General features: G+C 38.1%; 2 protein-coding genes across 3 annotated transcripts in view; one reads left to right on the forward strand and one right to left on the reverse strand.

Moving 5' to 3' along the window:
• Positions 1–2,238, forward strand: part of MYEF2 (myelin expression factor 2) — a 39,203-nt gene extending 36,965 nt beyond the window's left edge. For both annotated transcript variants that reach the window (XM_059702241.1, XM_059702244.1), the window contains one exon: positions 969–2,238. In XM_059702241.1, the coding sequence (XP_059558224.1) occupies positions 969–1,132 (164 nt within the window). In that variant the 3' untranslated portion in view covers positions 1,133–2,238. The remainder of the gene's footprint in view (positions 1–968) is intronic.
• Positions 1,688–24,694, reverse strand: SLC24A5 (solute carrier family 24 member 5). Its single transcript, XM_059702237.1, has 9 exons — positions 24,527–24,694; positions 23,647–23,826; positions 9,551–9,634; positions 9,355–9,458; positions 8,927–9,027; positions 7,097–7,380; positions 4,900–5,106; positions 2,503–2,604; positions 1,688–2,016 (listed from the first exon to the last, which is right to left on the reverse strand). Exons 1-9 carry the CDS (start codon positions 24,645–24,647, stop codon positions 1,694–1,696), a joined length of 1,506 nt encoding a protein of 501 aa, XP_059558220.1. The 5' UTR covers positions 24,648–24,694; the 3' UTR covers positions 1,688–1,693.
• Between the last annotated feature and the right edge of the window lie 586 nt (positions 24,695–25,280).

Raw genomic sequence — 25,280 nt, forward strand, 5'->3', positions numbered from 1 at the left:
TAAATTTCTGGACAGTTGCTGTTATTTTCAGGGATCAAAAAGCTGAAATGGAAGATAAAGGGTAAGGGAAAGGATATTGGGCGGAAAGGAATAAGTTTGTCTAAATAGTTTTGTTTAAATTTGTGTTTTGTCGCCCACCCGGCATGGCTCAGTGGTTGAGCATCAACCTATATGAATTAGGACAGTGATGGCAAACCTATGATACGTGTGTCAGAGGTGACACACGAACTCATTTTTTTGGTTGATTTTTCTTTGTTAAATGGCATTTAAATATATAAAATATCAAAAATATAAATCTTTTACTATGGTTGCAAATATCAAAAAATTTCTATATGTGACACGGCACCAGAGTTAAATTAGGGTTTTTCAAAATGCTGACATGCCAACCTCAAAAGGTTCGCCATCACTGAACTAGGAGGTCACTGTTTGATTCCTGGTCAGGACACATGCCCAGATTGTGGGCTCGATCCCCCGTAGGGGTCCTGCAGGAGCCAGCTGCTCAATGATTCTCTCTCCTCATTGATGTTTCTATCTCTCCCTCTCCCTTTCTGAAATCAATAAAAATATATTTTTAAAAAATAAATAAATTTGTGGTTTGTCATTGGGCATAGTGACTTGGTGGCATTTTGTGCTAGCTTGCCTTAATTGCTATAAATTTTACTTCTGAAACTAAGGATTTAACATAAAAATATTTTTTGTTTTAATAAAATATTAAATCCTAAGCAAATTTATTTTTAGTCTAATTCTGCATATTCTAACCTATAGATATTTATTACTTTATGTGAGTTCCATTATATTCAGAATATAAAGTGATGTGAATAATGCTTATGTTATTTTTAAATCATTAATGTTAATGTTTCTAGTCAAGTTACATATCACTTCATTGGCAATGAAAAATTTGAAACCTGTGTATTTAAATATGGAACCTGTTTTAACTGGCGAGTAATTCTATAATTTTTCTTATACAGGTCATGTAATGTTTGCAGAAATAAAAATGGAGAATGGAAAGTCAAAAGGCTGTGGAACAGTCAGATTTGACTCCCCAGAATCCGCTGAAAAAGCCTGCAGAATAATGAATGGCATAAAAATCAGTGGCAGAGAAATTGATGTTCGCTTGGATCGTAATGCATAATTTCAAACCACGGTTGGAACATTCTTACATCTGTTTTGCTGAATCTCCTAGTAAAAGTCATTTTTAAGTAATACTGTATGCTTACAAACGTTGTAAAAATGAACTTTTAAAACTCCCACCAGCTTTTAACAGTATAGTGTTAAATATACTGTGATTTTTGTTATCTCAAGTTTGGGTTTTTAAAGACAGCAAATCTGGTCATTCAGTTTAAATGAATGGTTATACTGTTTTTTAATGAAATAAGCCATTTCCATGTTATTTTCAGTACTACATTGTGGGGTTTGTTCAAGTTTCTCCAGCTTTTATCAGCTTATTTATTGTAAGTTAAAACAGATGTTTTTTCAAAACTTCTGTTATCTGTATGTAATTGTTCTTGATAAGAATACTCAGACAAATTAGGATATGATTTTGGTTGATTTAAATTACTTTTCTTTGGTAAAGAATTGTAAGTTTTAGAGTCTAAAGTTTAGGATATTTTTTTATTTTACTTAAATGAAGAAATGGAGTTTTCTTTCTCTGCCCCTCCCTATCATTCACATTTTCCACCTATCACTATTGATATTAACCTCCACAGCCCCTTATTTTATTATTTCCAATAATTCCAAGTTCATATAGAACTGATATTGTAGCAAGTCCCACGTACAATAATAGACAGACTACTCCCAACTTTCTGTCTAGTTTCCAGCCGTTGAAGTGAACTGCTAAAAAAAGAAAAATAATTGAAACGTTGAGAGAGATGGTTATGTAAGTTAGTCCTCGGCTGTTCACTTCTACAGGAGCTGATGTATTTATAAATACAGTTTTAATCACCCAGGGAACACCGAGGCACAGCATATCAAACACATTGGACCCCACGATGTTAGACATGGCCATATCTCCTTTGCCTGCAAAAAAAGCATGGTGTTAAAATGTACATACCAATACTGTATTTTAATAATAAGCTTCATAAGAAAAGACACTGGATACTTTTTTGTTTGTTGGTTTTGGAAAATTGTATTAGAGCAGAAGTCTTACTGAATTTGTATTTTTTAATTTGGGGAGGTTAGTATTTAAAGTATTAACATTTATTTATCTAATTATCTTTATTAAAGCATTTTTCAATAAGGTGTGTAGATTACTTGTTGCTTTTCATTCTAGTTTAACATGTTTAATTACAATTTAATACACATTTCAGGTGAATTTTATTCGGGGAATTAGATTTAGTGAAATTAATGTTTGTTATTAAATAGTAAATCCTTCCTCTTGAGTTACCCCTTTTTTTCTTCAAGTATGTTGCTGAAGAAATAAATATATTTAAAGGCAACTTTGCTTAGTGTAGTTCAGCCAGGCTTGAAGAGGGAGCATCGCAGCTTGAGGGACCTAATTCTTACCTTTTCTTGCAACCAGCACACTTGCAATCGTGTCTGGTATGCTTGTTCCTGCTGCTAATAAAGTAAGGCCCATTATTGTATCTGGAATTTCTAATGTTTCCCCTGTAATAAATATAGATGTTATAAGTTACAAATCTTATAGGTACACTAACCATCCTCTGCAGATATTTCAGATACTTCATTCCTTAACAAAAAGAAAATAGGCGTATTTAGAGTACAGAGCCAGTATGTATATACTTGATTTTAGTTAGCAAAATATTTGAGTAAGATTGGTAAATGGGGTAACGTGTAGTACAGATTTTTTCTTCTAAATACTCACCCAAGGATATGTTTTTATTGATTTTAGAGAGAGGGAGAGAGAGAGAGAAATATAGATGTGAGAGAGAAATAGCGATTGGTTGCCTCCTGTAGCACAACCAAAACCTAGGTATGTGCCCTGACCAGGAATTGAACCAGCAACCTTTTTCTGTAAGAGGTAGTGCTCCAGAGCAGGTAGGACAGATTTTTAATAGAGAAAATTCTACCAAGAAGCAGTTCCCTTCCTTGGTACGCTTATAGAAGTTTTGGATGTCATCACTATTATATCATTAAGGTTGTTGCTTAATGTGTGCTAATAAGATTGGTCCCTTTTTTTTTTTTTAATTAAAAACTTTTTTCTTAAAGTGTTCAGTGTTAAGCATATTGTTTATAGCTATTTTAAAAATATAAATGCATTAATATGGTATACATTTTAACTCCTACTTTAGTGATATACCTCAATTTAGTGTTTTCTTTGAGAAATGTCATAAATCTGAAGAAAACAAAATAGGGTTCTTCTTGAGTTTTTCTAACATTATAGTCCTAATTTAGTAATACTTCTGTTAAATTTGATGTCAGTTCAACGTTTTTCAGTAATGTATTTATTTTAGGAAACAGGACCAATGGGAAGTTAAAAAAAAAGTACATGTAACTGCTCTTTTATTGTTATAATTGAACACTTGCTTTAGAATTATTCTTCCTTTCTAATATTAATTTTAAAAAAAACTAAGTAGCTGTTTATTGCATGCTAATATATATTGATATTGGAATTGATTGTTAATTTTTGTTATGGTTGGCCAGAGTTCTTCTGTACATAAATAACACATAAATAACATCTTGGGGGTGTTCTATGATCTGTTACTTGATTTTGCTCTTTTCCTGTTTTCCTAATGTCAAATGTGTTCTGGCTGAGAAAGTTTGGAGAGATTTAATATGCAAGCTAATTGGACTATTATCTTCCTCTTTAAAAAAAGAAAAAAAATATTTTGTTTTTTGCTAGCATATTATTCTAAGTTGCATATTAAATTGGAAAAAGTCAGAGATCAGCAAGTTTTTGGTTCTTTTTGTTTGTTTGTTTGTATTTTGGTAAAGGGCCAGATAGTAATTATTTTAGGCTTTGTAGGTTTTAGTCCCTGTTGCAGTTATCTGGCTCTGCCAATGTAGTGTGAAAACATCCATAGATAATATGTAAACGAATGACCCGATTAGCAAAAAAACAAAAGACCAGTGATTTGGACACTCGGGAGGTAGTTTGCTCACCTCTGATACTAGTTCATTCAGATTAACCTTTGGGGAGAAATTCCTGAATTTTTTGTTTTACATTTATATTTAGTTTGTCATCCTGGACTAGGAATTCTATGGGATTAGAGCTGATTATGGCCAAGCAGTAATAGTTAAATCTTAATTGTGAAAGCAGTAGAAACCTAAAATGAAACTTTTTTACTTATTTCATAATATATTTATATTGCCATGCCAAAAAGCAAATTAAAAGCCTCGCTTGGTCTGGGTCAGTGGTTAGAGTGTTGGCCCATGCACGGAAGGGCATGTACCTGGCTTGCAGGTGGTATCCCTGGCCAGGTTGGGGGCACATGTGGGAGGCACCCAATCGATGTGTTTCTCTCTTTCTCTCCCCCTCCTCCCTACCCTTTCACTCTCTCTAAAAATCAATGGCAAAAATAAATAAAAAGCAAAATAAAATGTATTCTAGTTAAATTGTGAACATCATTGTTTTCCCCAAACAGTGATATCTTGCTATATTTTCTGTTATGTGATTGAACTTAATATAAAGAGTTATGGAGCCCATGCAATGTGATTTAATTATTAGTCTAACAGACATCCTGTGAATTTATTTCATTTATGAGATGATTCCCTTGACTCATACCCCTGGGCTGTATAATTTTGAGAATATAGTTGATAGGGGATATGCACTCACAAAACCTGGATGATTGGTATATTAATATTGAATTTTTTGGTGGATAGCATTATATTTACTCTTTGCTAGAAAAGAAATTTGCTTCTTAGCTTAGTGAATGTATGGAGTTCTTATGTGAAACTGATTATTTTCTTTTTAAATTGTTCTCTTGTATTCAAGATACATACCAGTTATCGTGACCATCCAAACAAGGATATATGTAAATGCAGATATCCAAAGTGCCGACATGAAAAAGGTTATCACAAAATAATTTTTCCAAAATTTTCTTCTACAATCTGGTGTGGTTAAAAAAAGTAATGTGATAATAGGAAGGGATAGTACCCACAAAATTCTTTTGAAATCTGCTTCAGGCATGTTGAAAACACTTGGTGGATCTGTTGAGAAAAAAAATGATTCTGAATTTCTTAAATGGCCAATTACGTTAGAAATGTCCATTTAGAAAGCTATATTGAAATAAATTAGCTGTATCAGTTTTAAGAGGCTATTTAAAACATTTGAATACCTCATTACTGGTATTGCTGGCAAAAAGAAACTAATTGAGACTTTAGGGCAAACAGTGTAAAATGTGATTCTCAGCATTTCTTGATTTCGGGCCTTCATCGAAATGTCTTGGGTCATTCACTTGAATATGTTAGAGATGATGTTTATAGAGTGTTAGTTGGACATTTTTTGGCTTTCTACAATGTAGATGATCTTTAGTAACTTTTTTTGCTTATGGGATAGTTGTCTCCACTACCTCAGCCTGCCCCATGTATCATATAATGTATACTTAGGAATTATAAAATAGAGTATAATTTTATTAAGTTGAATATTCCATTCTAATTCTTTTTGTAAGTTATTTTGAGGGCTTTTTTCATTATTTTTTTCATTAATTCAGAATTCACCACCAATCTTAGAAACAACCTTAAGAAAATAGGAACTAGTATAGAATCTACGTGTAATTTATAAACTTGAGTATGTTTCTTTATTCAACTTGTTTTATGAAGTTAATGGGAGATAATAGCATATTGGATAAAATGGGAATTCACTTTAAAATTGTTTAAAATTTGTATGGCATTTACAGAATAATGTACCCATATATTTGATCAATCACATTACAACTAATGCTAATAAAACAACTAGTAAAATTTGTCAAGCCTCAGCCAATGAGCCATTAAATAAAATTAGGTATAATTTTAGTGTAAATAGTAAATTTTAGACTGATTCTTTTCAGTTTCTTGTTAAAAATTTTAACTTAGAGATGAATAACTCTTGTACCTGAAAGACTAGAAACTAATTTTTGTATGAAGGGGAAGAGTCATGTTTTAATTTTTATAGGTAGTAAATTAGGATAAGTTCCCTTCCTAATGTACTAAATTAAATTTAGAATCTGTTTTATACAACCATTTTATATAAAAGTAACCCATAAATTGATATTTCTGGTCATAGATGAATTTGACTTTCTACCAAACATATTTACCTAAATGGTTTGCTATTGCTTCAAATGACATATTTAAAACTCAACTCGTTTCTTCTTCTTACCAACCCTTTCTCCTAAATTCCTAGTTTTTGCAAGCAGTGTTCCGTTTTCTTAGTCAATTCTGATCAAAGTTTAAGAATTGTCTGCCCCCTTTTCTGGCCATGTGTAGTCCTTTAATTGCCTGGTCTTTGTGATGCTTTCTCTACACTGTCTCATGCCTGTTCTCTTCATTCCCACTGCCTTCTCTCTGTCTCAGCACCTATTAAACACCAGCTGTTTAGTAGCCTCTTATGTACAGCCATGTCTTTTATCCCATGTTTCAGTTCTAATAATCTTCCTGCTCACAAACCTGCAAGACTCTTACACAAACATTTAATTTTAATCCTATTTCTATCTACCGTTCTGCTTTCTTACTGTGCATATTTTGCCTCAGTTATGCTAGCACTTAAGTAAGTAAGTGCTTTGCTTATATTATTTCCTTGGCCTCAAACCACAGAATATACTTTATATTTACCTCTCTATCATTTACCTAATAAAGACTTTAGTAGCTATTACTTACTGATTATAGATCAGATCATCAGTTAAAATCTTAACTATTCTGCAAGGCTCAGTTTAAATGCTTCCTTGTCAGATAGTCTTTCCTATTGAACCATTCTCATCAAATTTTAAATCTATCCCTTTTAGGAAACACAGTTATACTCTATTTCTTTCTCTAAATACGTAAATCCTCATATTTTAGTCACTTTCCCCCCTGCGGTATTGGAAGCTTCATAAGGATATGGACTGCCTCTTCATCTCTGGGTCTCCAATGTCTTCTATATAATAAGAATATATATTTGCTGAATTAAATGAAATTACATTTCACTAGTGAATAGACTTAGTAGTGGACAGGATGTGGTTTTTACCTTCAGAAACCTGATTAAGACCATGTAAACTTATAGAAAGCTGGGAGTAACCGGAATCCTCATAAAATATTCCACTGTCATTTCTTGATGGCCGACGGATGAATGGTCGACCCTCATCTTCCCATCCCATTAGTGGTTGTTGTTCACTTCTCTCCTCCATAGCTTTGGCAAGACGGGTACAGCAGGGACTGCATTTCTTTATAATATATTGGTTAATTTTTATGTCAAAACACAGAATCAGGACATATAATCCATATATCAAAAGTAGTAGAATGCCTTCATACCTGTAAGTTAGAGAAATTTGTGTTTTAAAATTAAAAAATTAAAATTATTTGAGAGTTAATAGCTTTTAAGCAGCTTAATTTTTAATGCAGCGATAGCATAATCAAATGTTTCTAGGTGTATGTTGGTGCTGTAGATGGGTTACAGCATTATTATAAATTTACTGATAGGAGCTTGACTGTCTTCTCTATATTTAAAAAAACAAGGATTGGAAACTCATCGTTTATAGATTCCTTTAACATGGTTGGCATAAAAATGCTTTGAAAATAATGATCAAAATTAAAGTGAAACTAATGGATAGTAATGGGTAGTCTTCATCTCAGTTCATTGGCAGAATCCATTCCCCAAAATACATAATAAGAGACTATAGCATGTGTTAGTTCATTTTAACTGTCTCTATTCAAATTTTATAGTGTAGAAATTTTGTGTAAAAACACGGAATATATCAGGCTTGCTTTGGGGTTTTCAGTTTCCTATACAGAGTTTTAAAAATATATATATATAATATTAACTAAGAAAAGGAGATATTCTCAAAAATAAAATTATACCATAGGCACTGAGAACTTTTTTCCTCCACTGGTTTCCTCCACAATTAAAGAATTGTGACTAGCTAATACCATCACATTTGAATCTTGCATTTACCTTTGATAGCTAGTAAGTCTGCTACAGCTAGAAGCAAAGAGTTCTTGATCTCCGGGGTGGAGGGAGACTCTCACAGTCACTGTCCCCTTACCGATAGCTGCTGAGTCCCAGAAATACCCTAACTGTAACTCATCCTTTTTCTTTGGGAGAAGGACTAGTGTTCAGAATGACTCATTTAGGGATTTTGCTCCCTGCTCGATTTTAAGTTTTTTGAAAGCAGGTATTTGCAGCCCTGCCAAGTTGTACGGCAGAGGGGAGCCACCTGTGACATTTCTTTATCCCTCATGATTGTGTAGTGGCAAATACCTGATAGGTACTTGGTGCATATCAGTTGCAAAAGTTATCTGTCTACTAAGTCACTCACCTTTTTTATTTTCTCAGAACAGCAAAGCATAGGCAGATAAAAAAAAGAAAGCAAGCAATTTTTAACATTAAAACCTAAATATTTTTTATTCTGCGAGGAAGAAGGCTATAGTTTTTCTTCCTAAATGAACGGAGGGGAAGATGCAAGAATTCAAAGGGACATTTACTTCCTCCATCCCAATTTCCAATCTTGTGACCATGACTGCTTCTAGGCAAGGTGAGCAATAACCCAATAGATGCAAAAGCCAACTGTTAGGACTTTAGTGGACAACAATAGCTGGGAGACTTCCTGGTCAGTCAGTGGGGGAAGGAAGGATGTAACATCCAGTGACTAATGAGACAGAACAGGAGACTGACCACTAAAAAATAGCGAAGAAGGGAGAAAAATGCAGCCAGCAATCGTGACGAGGAACTTTAGCCCAGAGACCACTGGAAAGGGTGTGAAAGTGGCAGACATTTGAGAAGTTACTAAACCATTAGAATTTCATGAAATTTTCTCTGTGATTGTGTTTTACATAACAGTGATAATTATTTCAAGCTTACCAGTACACTTGGTTGTCAAATATTATGCCAAGAACTGTTGCTACACTAATCGCATACGCCGCGCAGTCTCTGAATAGGGGCCAGCACGATAGTGTTGAAACCTATAAAATGATAATTTTGTTTCCGTTACACTGCAGCTTCTTCAAGTACATGCTTAATGTAATAAAATTGTTTGTATATTTGTAGCTAAATATCTTTTGCATATTGCCTAGAGAAAAAGGAACTTTAAGGAAAATTGTTTCTAAACCTCTGATTTTCATAAATATGACCTAGAGCTATTTGTGGGTTAATCTAAATTGAATACATGTTGGTTTTTCTACTGATTAATAAACTTGATTGAACAGATTACTAGTGCCTTGTTTGTTCTAGACTATAAACAGTTCTTTAATTTGTCAAGACAATACATTGTGTTGAGTTTTTGTACATACCACATTAGATAGCAAGCCACAGGCTGCACAGATGCCCAGGAGATTATAAATAGCGGATCCAAGAATGGTGCTAATGCCAATATCGCCCTTTGTGATAAATACACCTATGAACAAGATAGTAAGCAGGTAAATTAGTGTTGATTTGAAATAGATTAAATCACATGGGATTAGCAAAAATATAAGGTGCAATATTTACCTAAGAAAGCAGTAACTAATTCGGGAGCTGAACTACCGGCTGCCATGAAAGTTGCACCGGCAACATCCTGAGACAATCCAAGGGCTGAAGACAAATGAGATTATGTTATGCCCAGTAAAGTGACAAATGAAAGAGTATATACTGTCTTTATAACTAAATACAGTAGATATTCAAAACTACAGCTTTACAGAAAAACACTCATACTTCACTGGAAAAGTAAAATGCAGGTTAAGAAATCGAGGGATCCAGTGTCTTGCTTTCGTTGTCACTCCGTGACCTAAAGCTTCCATAGAAAGGGAGAAAAGGCCAGGAGTACATGGAAGCATGCTGCAACTAAGTACTCTGAGTGCAGTATGGATCTTACGGGACCCAGAAAAGATTCCTTCCTAGTTGTAGATGTGTAGCAACAGCACAGCTTTTTAAAAACTCAATGCTCCAACAAGAGCTGAGAAAACTAGGGTAATTCAGGAATCCTAATCCAACTTGAAAGAGGAGAAAAAGTGAATATTGGTAGTATTTAAGATCTAGAAATGAAGCTGAATTAAGGAGCATGTTCACAAATCGGTAATTTCAACCTTATCTAAATACCAAAGGAAATTAACAAAAAACAAGATTGACTATAACAATGTTAAATTATGAAACCATGAGAACTGTTTTAGATTAGGAAATGTAGGAAAATACTATTCAAATTGTGTGTATCCCCCATGTTAACAAGCATGCAAATCTATTATCCTCAGTGATTGATGGGATAGGAGTCTTAAATGTTTAGCCCCTTCAGTTTTAGAGCTAAGGGACCTGCTATGGCAAGGGCAGAGAAAGCCATGGGGCGGAAACCACCTTGTTGAGGGAAGGCTGAGACAAGGTTGCATCAGAAATCCCCAGCCAGGCTTTGCTGGTAGAATGAAAGTTAGCTGACAGAGGTAGCATGCTGGGCCTTATTTACCCTGGGTCACACAGACAAACTCAGGTACCCAAGGCTCTTGATAGCCATCCTTTGCTGATGTTTATTATTTATTACATCTATTGATTCTTGACACTTCAGTCTTCCTGGGACCCTCAAATTCTGCTGTGCTTGCTTGAGTCACATGTGGTCAGTGTTTATTTTTGCCTGTGGGGACCATTACCTGTTGCATATTCTCAGATCCTCATGTTCTGTTTCTCTGCTGGGACATCTACTCTTGACTTTCCTGGTTTTTTTCCTTGGTGTGGCAGATCGTATTTTACAAAATTGGCTACAGTATTTCTGCTCACATGATTTCCCAGAACCTTTTCATTATCAATAAAAAAAAGGTGGAGTTTATGTTTATATCTCCTCTTGGGCCTGGATGTGCCTATTGACTCATGTTTGGACTGACAGAGTGGCAGAGCCATTATATTGCCAGCCTGGGACTTAAAAGGTGGCAAACTTCCTCATGCTCTCTAAGAACATTTGCTTTAGAGCCACAAGTCGCCACATAAGAGTCTGGCTGCCTTGAAATCCCCACCCTGGAGAGATCTCATGAAGAGCCCAAATTGAAATAGAGATGCTCGAGGGACTTCTGCTGTTTTGAACCGTCCCAGGCACCCACCATGTGAGGGAGGGAGCTTTCAGATGACCCGCCTTCTCTTATGACCTTGAGCAAAACCATTTAGCTGAGCCCTGTTTGGGGGCGATTTGTTAAGCAGGAATGGATAATGGGAACACCTAGCTATTGGTCATTTATTATTGCATTTACTGACAACCTACTATGCCAGATGCTTTTTCGTGTGCTGAGGATATGGCAGTAACAATCACAAATGTTTCTGCTCTAGTGAGAGGAAACAGACAAAGCAAACAGAACAGAAGCATGGAGGGGGAATATGAAATGTCACGACAGAAAGATTGTAATTTTGGATCAGGTTACCAGAAACGACTTCCCTGGGACAGTAACTTAACACACGCTTCAAAGGGAGGGAGCTAGGCACACATACACCTGGGGTAAGAGTATTCAGGCAGAAGGAGGGAGTGCAAAGGATCTGAGGTGGAAGCTAGCCCATGTGTTCAAGAAACAGAAGCCCAGTGTGTATGGAATTAAGTGTGTGGAGGAAGGGAGGTAGTTGATAAGGTCAGAGGTAACAGGCAGCCGGATCATGCAAGGCCTTGTGGATCCTGGTAAGGACTTGGGCTTTTATTCTGAAAGATTTAGAAGTGATTACAAAGCCATCCACATGCTGCCTGCTGATGGTACCAAAATCAGTCATCTTTTTTTTATTTTTTTTTAATCCCTGTGAGGTTATTTGGTCTCAGAGGCTGTTTGGCCACCTGTTGAGCCTTGTGAAAAGTGCTCTGAGGATAGTTGGGATGATCCAATTCAGGTCCTCTATCCTATTCCTCACTATTTGCCTCTGGTCATGTCACTTGATGAACACCCACCTGCAGTGACTAATGAAGGGAGAGAAATAATAATGGTTTATGAAAGTCATATTTCATAGCATTTCTTTTACTGCCTAGAGTAAGATATATGTTGTATGTGTGTGTGTATATACTAGAGGCCTGGTGCACAACATTTGTGCAAGGGGGGGGGAAGGGGGGAGAGTGTCCCTCAGCCCAGCCTGTGCCCTCTTGCAGTCCAAAATCCCTCGGGGGATGTCCAACTGCTGGCTTAGGCCTGCTCCGTGGGCCTAAGCTGGCAATCAGACATCCCCCAAGTGGTCCTTAGCACTGCCGCAGAGGTGCTCGCTAGCCATGAGCTTCTGGCTGAGCGGCGCTCCCTCTGTGGGAGCGCACTGACCATCGGGGCAGCTCCTGTGTTGAGCATCTGTCCCCTAGTGGTCAGTGCGTGGCATAGCAACTGGTCGTTCTGCCCTTTAGTCAATTTGCATATTAGGGTTTTATTATATAGGATATCACTTTATATGATATATAACAATTATATAATTATATATTTTTATGTGTGTATATATGTATACTTTTATTACAATTCTGTGATGTGTAGTAAGATGAACTGGCCATGAAACAAAATAGGACAAGATAAACCTATTGCTCTGTGATTAACTTTTTTCATTTTAGGTGTGAAATAAATATCTTACATTGATGGTATGCAATTCACCCTCATATACATAATTTATTAATCTCAACTATTCTCAAATATGAGTGATGCTATTTCCATTTTACAGATAAGAAACAGGTCCAGGAGGTTAAATAATTCAGTTAGGTGGATAGTGAGGATCTTAAATGTGAGAAGTTACTACATAAACCCCAAGTATATTGGTTCTAAGTCCAGTGCTATTTCAATTTCATGACAGAAACCCAATATAACAATGGCAGTTAGGCAGGCCAATTATAACGTTATTTTCTTCTCTGCCTCGTGGCACTGGCACATAACTGCCCCCAATTTATTCCTTCCTTGGGGGAAAATAGTTACTGGGAGTCAGAATGTAGAAGTTTAATAATATTGGGTATTATCATGAATTCTCTAATCAAATCAGGGCTAGATAATATGTGGAGGAAATTGAAAAAGAACAAAATGCTTTATCTTGAAGTTGCTGTCCAAACTCAGTGCAACTGAAGATCTGATGACCCCTCTTTATTTAGCTGAAGAGTGCTTTATTGGAAAATTCAATCCCCAATGTGATCTGTTGGGTTGTTGCAAGGTAGGGAAAGAGGTGGCCCATTGAACACTTCTGCTCTCAAAAGGCAGTAATGACCAAGAGTGTCGCTCTCCACTGAGCTCTAATTGAGTCATGAAAGGAAAGAACTTGCACTGATGGGCATGTACAATTTAGAGATATTTTAACAAGTTATAGCTTAAGGTTCCAAGCATATTTTGTAAAAATGGTTTATACATCTGAACTTTAGAATGGCCTGGATTTGTCTTTGCTGACCTTTGGAGAGCATTTCTTTCCTCTCTATTACTCTAAAGGAATAATCACATTTTCCTTCAGGATACAGTAGAAAAGTTTAAGGTGAGTTTGCTTTATAAGTTTAGATATCATCACAGTGTTTATATAAAGTGCAACTTGATGATAATGAACTGGTTACTAAAACTCAGCAAACTTTTTCTCAAGTGTGTTTGCTTCTAGGATGCCATGTTGGGAAGTTTATAACCTCTGGAAATATAGGAGGAAAAGTTTTAAACTAAAATGGAGACCTGGATTCTGGCCCTGCCAATAAGCAACTTAATATGAGATTTTAGATAAGTCATTCAGACAAGGCTTGTATTTTGCCATCTGTAAAATGGGGAGTTGGACTACACAATCTTTAAGATATCTTCTAATTTTTTCGATTTCTACTCAAAATGTAGAGTATGAATTCTGTCTTTCATGTTAAATAATCCCATAATAAAAGAAAACCCTCTATGTTATTTTAAAATTTAGAAGATGGAGGAAAATAGAAAGGGCTGAGTTACTGACATGCTTACCATTGTGCTTTACCACTGCTATCATTTTAATGTATTTCTAGTCTCTTTCGCATTTTAATAGAGTTATAACTATAGGCTGTATGCAATTTGGTATCCCTTGGCACGATTTTAAAAAGTCCTGATGATAGCAAATTTTCATGCTTTGTGAATGGATTTGAGTTTTGGAAGCAATCAAAAGTCATTCGGACTCAACTCTAGTGACTCCAATGGGTAGTCATACTAAGTAACTCTACTTAGGGTCCAAAATGAAGTGTGACAGCACAGCCGGTGTGGCTCAGTGGTTGAGAATCGACCCATGAACCTGTAGGTCACAGTTTGATTCCCACTCAGGGCATATGCCCAGGTTGTGGGCTCAATCCCCAATGGGGGGTGTGCAGGAGGCTGCCGATCAATGATTCTCTTTTATCATTGATGTTTTTAATCCCTCTCTCTCTCTCCCTTCTTCTCTCTGGAAAAAAAAAAAGAACAAAACAAAACATAAAAAAATAAAAAATGATGACAGCAAACCAAAGCTTTTTATGGTTTGCAAAACTCATGTTGACATCAATTTTAAATATTTTTCTAGAAATATTTTGAGTAAAGTTAGCATGCATTGTAATCAATGCCTGCCTCTCAATGCCCAACTGCATGTATATGCTGTGAGGTTCTTAACAATAAATAAAAACATTATGAGCACTTTCTGGTTACCACCTTATATTTTGATGAGCTATGATGGAGTAAATTCTGAAACCCTGTACAACGGTTTTAAATGCCTGATTCCATTGAAAAGGCACTCTCTTCACTCCCAACCTAACAGCTATAATATTACAATGAATGTCACTGTCCTCAGCCTAGCATACAAAGCCCTTGCAAGACATTTTATCACCAAACCTCACAGTTACCTGAGTTTTGGCCCCATAATTTGCCCAGTGTCACATAGTAATTATAGAGATGGGATGGGCACCTAGATCATTTTTACTTTAAAAAGCTGCTCTTTCAGTCATCCATATAGGTAAAGTGAAGAGATTAATACTAATTATCATCATCATCATCATCATCATCATCATCATCATTGCCTATTCCTGCAATAGCATCTTGGTAATATCCAAACGACTTGGCACTTTATTTAGATCCAGGCACCTGGCGTAGATTTAGCAGCAATCCAAGGGGACCACAATTTAGATCAGAGAGAAAGAAAAACAAAGAGGATGAAAATGCTCTTAAGAGGAGGATGAGTGCCCCTGTGGCAGGGAGGAAACACTATTCTTAGGTTCTTTGTTCTCTGGGAAGGCTTTGCTTCTGTAAATTTCACAAGGATTAAGAAAATCAAACACTGAAACTGTAGGCTGTCCAAATGCCATACTCACAGAATTACTCAACTCCCTTTCAATTTTATCAATTTAGAACCAAATCTACCTGGAATTAAAACTTGCATTTCTTTCTTATTGTCTATTTCTGAAACACAAAGTAGAACATGGGCAAATGTTAGTTCAAACAGAGTGAATAAAAATAATTTTAATAAAAAAGCAAATACTTTATGTTTCTCTATATCTTACTAAGATTGTTTTCACTTAAGACACGTTATACCTCAAAGGATCAGCATGGTGGAGGGATTAGAATTGTTAATTGAATAGTATGTTAGTGTGACATTTAAAATGGAAAGTTTCATAGCTGGGTCATTGTGAACTTTGAGCTATATCAAGTGACCAATCTTAAGGAGTTCTCAGTTTTTTGTGTAGATAGCTTAGGAAAAGGTTAAAAACAGGAAAAGCTGCTCTGAATAGTGGTTAAATAATTCTAGGAGAGCCCCATTACATATAAAAATACTAGAGGCCGGGTGCACGAATTTGTGCACGGGTGGGGGCTGGCCAGGGGAGGGGCCGCTGGTGGTTGGCCAACTGGCCCTGCCCCCGATTGTTTCAGTCATTCTGTTATTCCTGTCGCTTGGTTTTTATATATATAGATGTAAAAATGATTTTTTTGTTTTTTGTTTTATACTGAACTTTTGTGTTTCTAAAAATAAACTGAAGGCCCGGCTGGTGTGGCTCAGATGGTTGAGCATCGACCTATGAACCAGGAGGTCATGGTTTGATTCTAGGTCAGGGCACATGCCTGGGTTGTCGGCTTTATCCCCAGTGGGAGTGTGCAGAAGGGAGCTAATCAGTGATTCTCTCTCATCATTGATGTTTCTATCCCTCTTTCCATCTCCCTTCCACTCTCTAAAATAAAATAAACAAAAAAAATTAAAAAATAATATTTTAAAATATATGTAATTTAAATATAAATTAAATAAAAATATAAACTATATTAACTTATAGTCCAAAATAGGACTATTATCTCTCAGTTTATTTTTAAAAATATATTTTTATTGATTTTATTTTATTCATGGGTCAATGCTCAACCACTGAGCCACCTCAGCTGGGCAAAAAAATTCTTTTTTTTTTTTTTTTTTTTTTTTTTAATTAAATCTTTATTGTTCAGATTATTACATTTGTTCCTCTTTTTTTTCCCCCCCATAACTCCCCTGCTCCCAGTTCCCGCCCCACCCTCCGCCGTCACTCCCCACCCACTGTCCTCTTCCATAGGTGCACGATTTTTGTCCAGTCTCTTCCCACATCTCCCACACCCCTTTCCCCCCAAAAAATAGTCAGTCCATTCCCTTTCTATGTCCCTGATTCTATTATAATCAACAGTTCATTCTGTTCATCAGATTATTTATTCACTTGATTCTTAGATTCACTTGTTGATAGATGCATATTTGTTGTTCATAATTTGTATCTTTACCTTTTTCTTCCTCTTCCTCTTCTTAAAGGATACCTTTCAGCATTTCATATAATCCTGGTTTGGTGGTGATGAACTCCTTTAGCTTTTCCTTATCTGTGAAGCTCTTTATCTGACCTTCAATTCTGAATGATAGCTTTGCTGGATAAAGTAATCTTGGTTGTAGGTTCTTGGTATTCATCACTTTGAATATTTCTTGCCACTCCCTTCTGGCCTGCAAAGTTTCTGTTGAGAAATCAGCTGACAGTCGTATGGGTATTCCCTTGTAGGTAACTGAGTTACTTTTTCTTGCTGTTTTTAAGATTCTCTCTTTATCTTTTGCTCTTGGCATTTTAATTATGATGTGTCTTGGTGTGGTCCTCTTTGGATTCCTTTTGTTTGGGGTTCTCCGCGCTTCTTGGACCTGTAAGTCCATTTCTTTCACCAGGTGGGGGAAGTTTTCTGTCATTATTTCTTCAAATAGGTTTTCAATATCTTGGTCTCTCTCATCTTCTGGCACCCCTATAATTCTGATGTTGGCACGCTTGAAGCTGTCCCAGAGGCTCCTTACACTATCCTCGCATTTTTGGATTCTTTTTTCATTTTGCTTTTCTGGTTGGATGTTTTTTGCTTCCTCGCATTTCAAATCATTGACTTGATTCTTGCGCTCCTCTGGTCTGCTGTCGGGAGTCTGTATAATATTCGTTATTTCAGTCCGTGTATGCTTAATTTCTAGTTGGTTCCCCAATATAAGATCGAGGGTCTTATTAGTTTTCGTGTAGATCTCATTAAGTTTATCGACAGCTTCTAAACAGTTCTTGAGAGACCTTAAAAGTGTGGTTCTGAACTCTATATCTTCCATTGACAATTTTGTCCTGTTTCTTTGTCTCCGCATTTTGTTATGCTTCCTTAGTGCACCCCCTAGTGGTCTTTGTTCGCAGTCTTATAGTTAAACCTTGATTGTTGTAGCTAATTCCAGGGAGGGTTTGACCTCCAGGCCAAGTGGCTATGAGAATCAGCTGTGTCAGCAGTGAGAGAACTTCTGTCCTCTAGGGAGGTGCTAATCTAGCCTTTGCCTGAGGCTATCCGGCAAATGCCTCTGTGCAGGGCTTGGGCGGGGCGGGTCGCACAGGATCAACAGGGTGGGCCGGAGAGAGCAGTTATGGCGGCTCTCAGTCCTGTCCCCAGGGGCTCTGCCTCTCTGAGTCCCAGCACCCGCTGCAAAGCTTGGAGAGAAAGCTGCACTCGCTCTGACCGAAGCCAGACAGTCCCGCTTCTCCCGTTTGAGTCTGGGTCCCTAAAGGCTCGCCCGGATCTGGTGCTCAGAGTCTGCGACTCCCTCCCGATTGAAAACACCAACCGCGCCCTCCGCCGCCAGCCCACTCCTCGCACTCCGCACCTCAGAATTTGACTTCACCACTGCGCCTCCTCTGAGTGTCCGTATGCGTTTCTCTTTCCTCCTAGTTGTAGGACTTCCACTCAGCCAGCGTTCCTGTGGTTCTGGGTGATGTCCCTTCCGTTTTTTGGTTTCACTTTTGAAGTAGTTGTTCAAAGCAGCAAACTCCGGCGTTAACCTATGCCGCCATCTTGGTTCTCCCCCAAAAAAATTCTTTAAACAATAAAAGATTGCTAAAATGGAATAAAATGGTATGTATTTTAATGTAAAAGACATAAAAGGAACTGTAAACAATATCCTAGAGATGTTTAAGGTATTGTTTAAAGTTGCCAAATGGGTTATTAGGTGAAATAAAAGAATGGATTTAATAAACTTCCTACCTTGTGGAGTAGTTCTTGCTTTTATTTGCCTTAAACTTGGTATCCAGGCTCTAGCAGATGCACCTAGACTTGGTATGTGCCCCAAGCATATTGCTAATGACTTTGATCATTCACCATCTTCGCCTTCATCTTTCCTGAACAAAGGATTCTAATCTCGGTAGTCTGTTCTTCCGTAGTAATGGACAGTTAGTGAGTGTTTGCTATGTGCTAGGTCCTTGTGTAAGCAGTTGTATTTCTTCAGTACTTGGCACACAGCTCTATGAACTCAGAGCTCTAGTTACCCTGCTGCACAGCTGAGGTAGCTCAGGCAGAGAGACTTCAGCACTTTGCCCAAAGTCAGATCTAGTAAATGGTGGGGCTGCGGTTTGAACCTAGGTTGCGTCAGGCTCCAGAGTGGACACTTTCAACCCTCTGAACTATGTGGCCCTGTAGCATGGAATGGCCTTCCCTCCCTCCAGCCCCTTTATGGATCCTCAGCGTCGCTATAGACCATTCAGCGAGTATCTCGTAGAGGTGTGGGACAAAGAGGACAGAGCCCCAAACAAACCGTGCCAGATAGAGTACAAGGTGATGTGACTGACTTCACAAACCAAACCGAGCAGGGGAATTCAAACGTTCCTTCGTCAGGCTTAATGAATGACCAGACCACCGAGGCTCCCCTTGCTTCCTTGTTGTCATTTGGAATCTTCTCTGTTTCTGTCTTTGTCTGTCTGTCTTTGTTTCTCTCACACACACACTCCCAAGAATATCTACACAACTACTGTCTAGAGCAGCACAACAGATGGGAATGAGCGAGGTCTCCATAGTTTATTCCTTACCTCATATCCTTAGCTCTAACTTGTCTCAGATAATATTTCCCCTCTGACGACATCTTTTAACCTCTTATCCTGAATTTCCTACTTGTTTCCCCATTTAATAATATGGGTTAATTTTACTTCAGCCCTCTGTGGTCAAAGAATCATCATGAGCCTCTTTTCCTATAGAATCTAAATGGGGGAAAGACGAGGGGTTTAGCAATAGCATTTTCTCATATAGGTTCTACACAGTTAAGATGACAGCACAATGTCTCAGGTTGTCCAATGGGGTATATGCTGCTTTTCCAGTGTCGCGTTGGAGAGGAGAGATTCTGTGACTTTCATGATTTCAAGTAGAACAAGGAGAAGGGAAAGATCCTTGCTCGAAGCCTCAGGTGGTGACAGCTCTAGGGGACTTTGCCAGACCAACATATACAGCTATAGACAAAGAGCACTTGCTTGCCTGAGCTGGGGCCGAGCCAGGGTGTCAGTAAGAGGCTCTGCCCTCCCCCTCCTCCTTCTGCACAGAGATTCCATTCCTGAACTCTTCTAGTCTTCACCTTCTGGAGCCCCTTCTGCTGGCCAATGAACCATTGCTTGTGACTTGAGGAGAGGGTAATGGGATAATGGATCTGGTTGGGCCATGGTCCTGCCAATCCTACCACTGTATTCTAGGTTGGGACTCAGAGCATGTCCCCCACAGAAAGTCATTGTACCATACATGATCGATCAATCCCCAATAGGTTGCCAAAAGTCTGAGCTGATTTTTCGAAGTGGATTCTCACTATTTTGTAGTATACTTTGTCCATTATTAAAGTGAGTATTTGATAAGGGTTTTTTGGGGGGAGGGGTATTGTTTGGGAGGGTTAACATTTTCAGTGCCCTTGGAAGGGACATATCTTTAAGATTGTTCATATAGAACAGTTCTTCTGAAACAACCATGTTAGAGCAGCTAATCTGAAACAAGGATGTATAAAATTATATCATATAGCAATCGAGAACATTCTTGAGTTTGGGTGCAAGAGTGACCAGGGCTTTGCCATATACTGACTGTGTAGTCTGGAGAAATTGCATATCTTCTCAGCCTCAATTTTCTCTTTAATAAGCCAATCTAATAGTCCCTACTTCATAGGGTTTTTGTGGAGACTAAATGAAACCATATATATTTAATTTAGAACCATGCTTTTATCATTGTTTTATGATAACTAATAAGATAAATGGATGAATAACACTCCAGTACTTTGTGGAATGCATCAGTAAACTATTTTGAGAATAGTATTAATTAGCTGATGGGATGGTGGAACTATTGTCACTCAATGCTAATCAAAGGACTATGGGGGAATGTAACACATTTGCATACTTCTCTATGGATGTAAACCACTTTCAGGGAGATTGTTTTTTATTGCTGATGTTTAAATGTGGATGAGACCATGCTAGATCTTGAAAAGAGAAATGACAAAGTTAACTTATAGACATTTTAAAAAGAATTGAGTTAGCACTATTTCTATCTCCTTTTGTTGTTAGTATTTCCAGTACTTAAGACCAGGTCAGTTCTTAGCTGCTGAGGAAGATTCGGCAGTGGCGTAGCATCATCCGTCAGTCACACATCTGTAATAGCTACTGTATTCTATTTCTGAGCCAGGAGTAGTGCGCTGAGAAGTGCATGTTGTTGATGATGTTTCAGAGTGATTCCACAAGTGGCATGGTGGAAGTGATTGTTACAGATACTCTGTGAAGTCACTCACTGAAGATTGTTCTAAAGTGGCAATCTAAGCTTTAATGCAGTAGTCTCTTTCTGTAGGGCTAGACGAGTTTTCATTTACCACTGTGAAGACAATTTTTTACTCATTTATTCTTTCAGTCAAGTCATTGTTCGATAATGTGAAAGCAAAAATGTTTTAAAACGACTATTTTACTTTCCAGAAAGAGAAAGATACTAAGTGGAATATTACCTTGAATTGAAAGTCTCTTAGACTTATGTAATTAACACTAGTGGACCAGTGCATGAAATTCATGCAGGGGGGGTGGGAAGGTTGTCTCTCAGCCAGGCCTGCACCCTCTCCATTCTGGGACCCCTCAGGGGATGTCTGACTGCCGGTTTAGGCCCAATCCCACAGCTGGCCTGATCGCCCCCAACGGCCCTCCCCTTGTGGCCTGCTCTCCCCCAACTGCCCTCCCCTGCCTGCTTGTCCCTAACTGCCTCTGCCTCAGCCCTGCCACCATGGCTTTGTCCAGAAGGACATCTGGAAGGTCTCCCGGTCTAATTAGCATATTATCCTTTTATTCAGCGGTTCTCAACCTGTGGGTCGCGACCCCTTTGGCAGTTGAACAACTCTTTCACAGGGGTCTCCTAAGACCATCCTGCATATCAGGTATTTACATTACGATTCATAACAGTAGCAACATTACAGTTATGAAGTAGCAACGAAAATAATTTTATGGTTGGATCACAACATGAGGAACTGTATTTAAAGGGCCAGAAGGTTGAGAACCGCTGCTTTTATTAGTATAGATTATCTAGGTTTTCTATTTGAAAGTACAGTTCTTCCCACAAGGATGAACAAGTGGGTTACTGCAACAGAGTTGAGAGTATAGAAACAGGTCCATATGTAGATAAAAATTTAGTATATGAAACTGATTAACTTTAGAAAAAAATAGCATTGTGTCCCATAGCAGAACAAATTCTTAGGGGATGTAATAAATAAATGTAAAAAAATATATATAAGTAAAATAAAATATGACAATTTTTCTGACCAATGGATAAAAAAGTCTAAGTATAAAGCCAAAAGGAGAATCATAAACCATTTATAAGTTTACTTAAAATATATAAAATTTCAATGTGATAAACACACAAAATACAAAAGCAAACAACAAACCATGAAAAAACATGATATAAATTTTGTATTAGAAAAAGGGTTAATATCCTTACATTAAAAAAAAGTCTTGGAAACCAATAAGAAAAAGATAAATTACCCCACACCCCCATTAGAGCATGGGCAATAAAACACAAAAGAAAAAAAATAAATTTCAATACACTTATAAAATGTTAACCTCAGAAATGGGTAAAAGATAAAGACAAACTTTACAAAATAAAGTTACATTTTTAAAGCAACTAACAAAGGCATTTAAAATGATATTGTTCATGGCTTTCTGGAATGGAAGCTACCACATATTCCGGAGGTTTTGGTTTGCACACCTCTGTGACATGCTTTTGGCAATGTGTAAGATAAAGCTTAAAATAGGCGCAGCTCTGCATCTTTACCAGGAAATGATCAGAGAAGTTTGCAAAGATTTTTCTGCAAGTAGGGGCATAACATATTTAAAACAAACTTAAAAAACAAATCAAATATTTCATAATTTATAATGTTAAAAATTATAAATTTCTACATGGTGACTACAATGCCTAAAAAACAGTTTTCAGTGATCAAGTCATTTACAAAAATCCTAAAGTATAGTGCTACCATTAAAAATAAAGTTTTTGAAGAGCATTTAATCCTATGGAAAATGTACCTAATTCGATATTACATGACAGAAAGGAAAAGACCTTAAATAGTACCTATCGCAAACTCCAAAGGCTGAAAGGAAATACACCCAGTGGTAACTGTGGGGAATCTCTGGGTGATGGGAATGTAGATGATTTTTACTTTTTTCTTCTATTTGTCTTGTATTTCATCAATCCGAGTAAAAACACTATGTTAAAGTAATTTAATGTCTATTAAATGAAAACTATCAATATCAACTTAAAACAATGTCAGCCTAAAAATCCATGTATTTACATCTATGTAAGTTAAATAATCATTATAATAAACTTATGCTGACCTACTCTATAATTTTTTTTCATTAAACAGATATGTGTTGAGTGTCCCCACTGTTGCCAGGTCTTATTTTAGGTCCTAGGGGACAGCTATACTCTAGTGAACAAGAAAGAACACACTTGGCTTGCCTTGCAGCGGGAGTAGGGGAGGAGCCGTGGGTCAAGGAGAGTGTCTGTTCATGCTCTTCTCTGTGAAGAAATGCTCACTGTTTCTGTCCAATGGGTGACCTGACCCTTGACGTAGACTTGCTCTGAAGTGAGCATGCCTCAAGAATGAAACTAACCATGCTGGCATTTTTGCTGATGTGGCATAAAACCTCTCTGATACCTTGATTTTAGGGACTAGGGCACCAATGAAAGGTCTATGCTCAGAATTCTGGATGATGCCCGTAACCGAAGGGATATAAACCGTGGCTTTAAGCTGGTAGATCTCATTTTCAGATTCCAGTAATGAAGCCGAATTACAAATAGTGCAATTCTGCAACCGGTTGAGAGGGACAGATTGCTGCTGAGCTATTTCAGGGACAGCCATGCCCATAGATGTGTGTGGCACAACTGCCTGCAAGGTCACCCGGGAGATTCCCAGCCACTTACATTCACTGATGAGTTCCAAGGAGGGCAGGAAGTACTCGTCACAGACAGTAGACAGGGCCATGAGCATGTAAAGGATAATTAGGAAGTAGATTACGATGCCTCCATCTTTGCGCTCCTGTTTTGTGAAAAACCCTTCAGGAAACTCCGATGATGGAGAAATAACACATTGGGTGCTATTTCCTGAGGAAAAGGAGGTGAGAGTTTGAAGGATGTTGGAGTCACACATTCCAAGCTCACAAAGGGAAATTGCTTAAGAAATCTGTAAAGTGTGGGGTTTCTGGGTGGAATTTTAAGAACCCTGGTGACAATGTACATAGCCCTTTTGAATGTGATATAGTTGTAGATCTGAAAAAAAAAAGTCTTTGAGACCCAAAAGAGAGGCTTTAATGAAGTACGCTGATGACAGTGGAAGAATTAAAAAGAGGAAATCATGAAATCACTCCTCGTCTGCTTCATTTCTAAAAGGGAATTCCAAACCCCTCTTCCTCCTCAAGTAGAAACGATAATCTCTGATTATTAAGATTTCTAATATCTGTACAATTTCATTTTCCAGCTGCAGAACCCACGTTGTCCCCAGGCCCGTGCACAGTCACCCACTGTCTGCAGAGTGAGTTTCTGGGATGAAAGATTTTTTCTCACGATGAAGTCTCCAACAATAAAAACGGAGGCCGCCCTGATTCATGGTGTCTGTGAATTATTTTGGCGCTATCTTTGAGGCTTATTTGAGGGATCAAAAGCGTTTCATATTCTTCCAAATGCTAAAAATCACAGCAAGCACAGGAGGAAGCAAAAGCCAAGGCGGTCAAGGGAGAATGTCCCTTTGTCCCTTCATTTATAGCAGCAGCAGCAGCAGGGGCCGCTGACCCCAGCACCCACCTACCTGTGGCCCGTGGGAGACGCTGGGGCAGGGAGGCCCCCGGGGGAGGCAGGCGTGCAGCTGCCCAGAGGATGCCTAGGAGCAGGGCCCTCCTTGTCCACCGTGGATCCCCTTCTGTCTGCATGTCTGCTGCGCTCTTACTGCAGTGTGCCGCTTGAGGAGGAGAGGAAAGGAGGGTTAAGCTGGGTCATGTGAGGAGTCTCCTTCCTGCCCAATGCCCTGCCCCAGACACATTTCAGCAAAGCCAGTGCAGGAGGGAGGGGGGTTGGGGCCAGCCAAGCCTCTCTGATCAGGAGCCCCAAGCCCCGGGGAGGCTGGAGGAGGTAGGGAGGAGAGCAGGCAATCCTGTCTACATCTGCCCTGGGCCCACAGGCCCTGCGGTTAGATCCCGGCAGCTTGTACTTTATGGGGTCTTTATTTAATGTTTTCATACTGGCTCTGCTTTCAACTTTCTCTAGATTTGTAAGGATCTGAGCTTTTACACCTGCTCCCACTTCTCTCCAGCTCTTGCGTGTAGAAATTGTTGGGGCTGGTGTATGTGTCTTCTGCGGCTAGCTTGGCACCTTTTATATTTCTGTTTTTACCATTCATCCTTGTCTCCAATTATTAGGGCTAGACGCAGGAAGGTGACTTAGGAGGCTGCGGCCATTATCTAGTGGAGGAATGAATGATGGTGCTTGAACCAAAACAGTGGCAATGGGCATGGAGAAGAATCAACGGCTTCAAGAACTGTTAAGGAGACAGATTGGATGCTACT

The sequence above is a fragment of the Myotis daubentonii genome, chromosome 1, assembly GCF_963259705.1.
Source record: "Myotis daubentonii chromosome 1, mMyoDau2.1, whole genome shotgun sequence".
NCBI lineage: Eukaryota > Metazoa > Chordata > Mammalia > Chiroptera > Vespertilionidae > Myotis > Myotis daubentonii.

What these genes read in the sequence shown, in the direction of transcription:
- SLC24A5 (XM_059702237.1), bottom strand. Translation starts at nt 24,647, where the DNA reads ATGCAGACAGAAGGGGATCCACGGTGGACAAGGAGGGCCCTGCTCCTA. An exon ending in CTTGGAACTCATCAGTGAAT is followed by an intron (nt 9,635 to 23,646) that starts GTAAGTGGCTGG and finishes ATTTGTCTTCAG; the next exon opens with CCCTTGGATTGTCTCAGGAT. An exon ending in TTGGATGGTCACGATAACTG is followed by an intron (nt 2,605 to 4,899) that starts GTATGTATCTTG and finishes TATTTATTACAG; the next exon opens with GGGAAACATTAGAAATTCCA.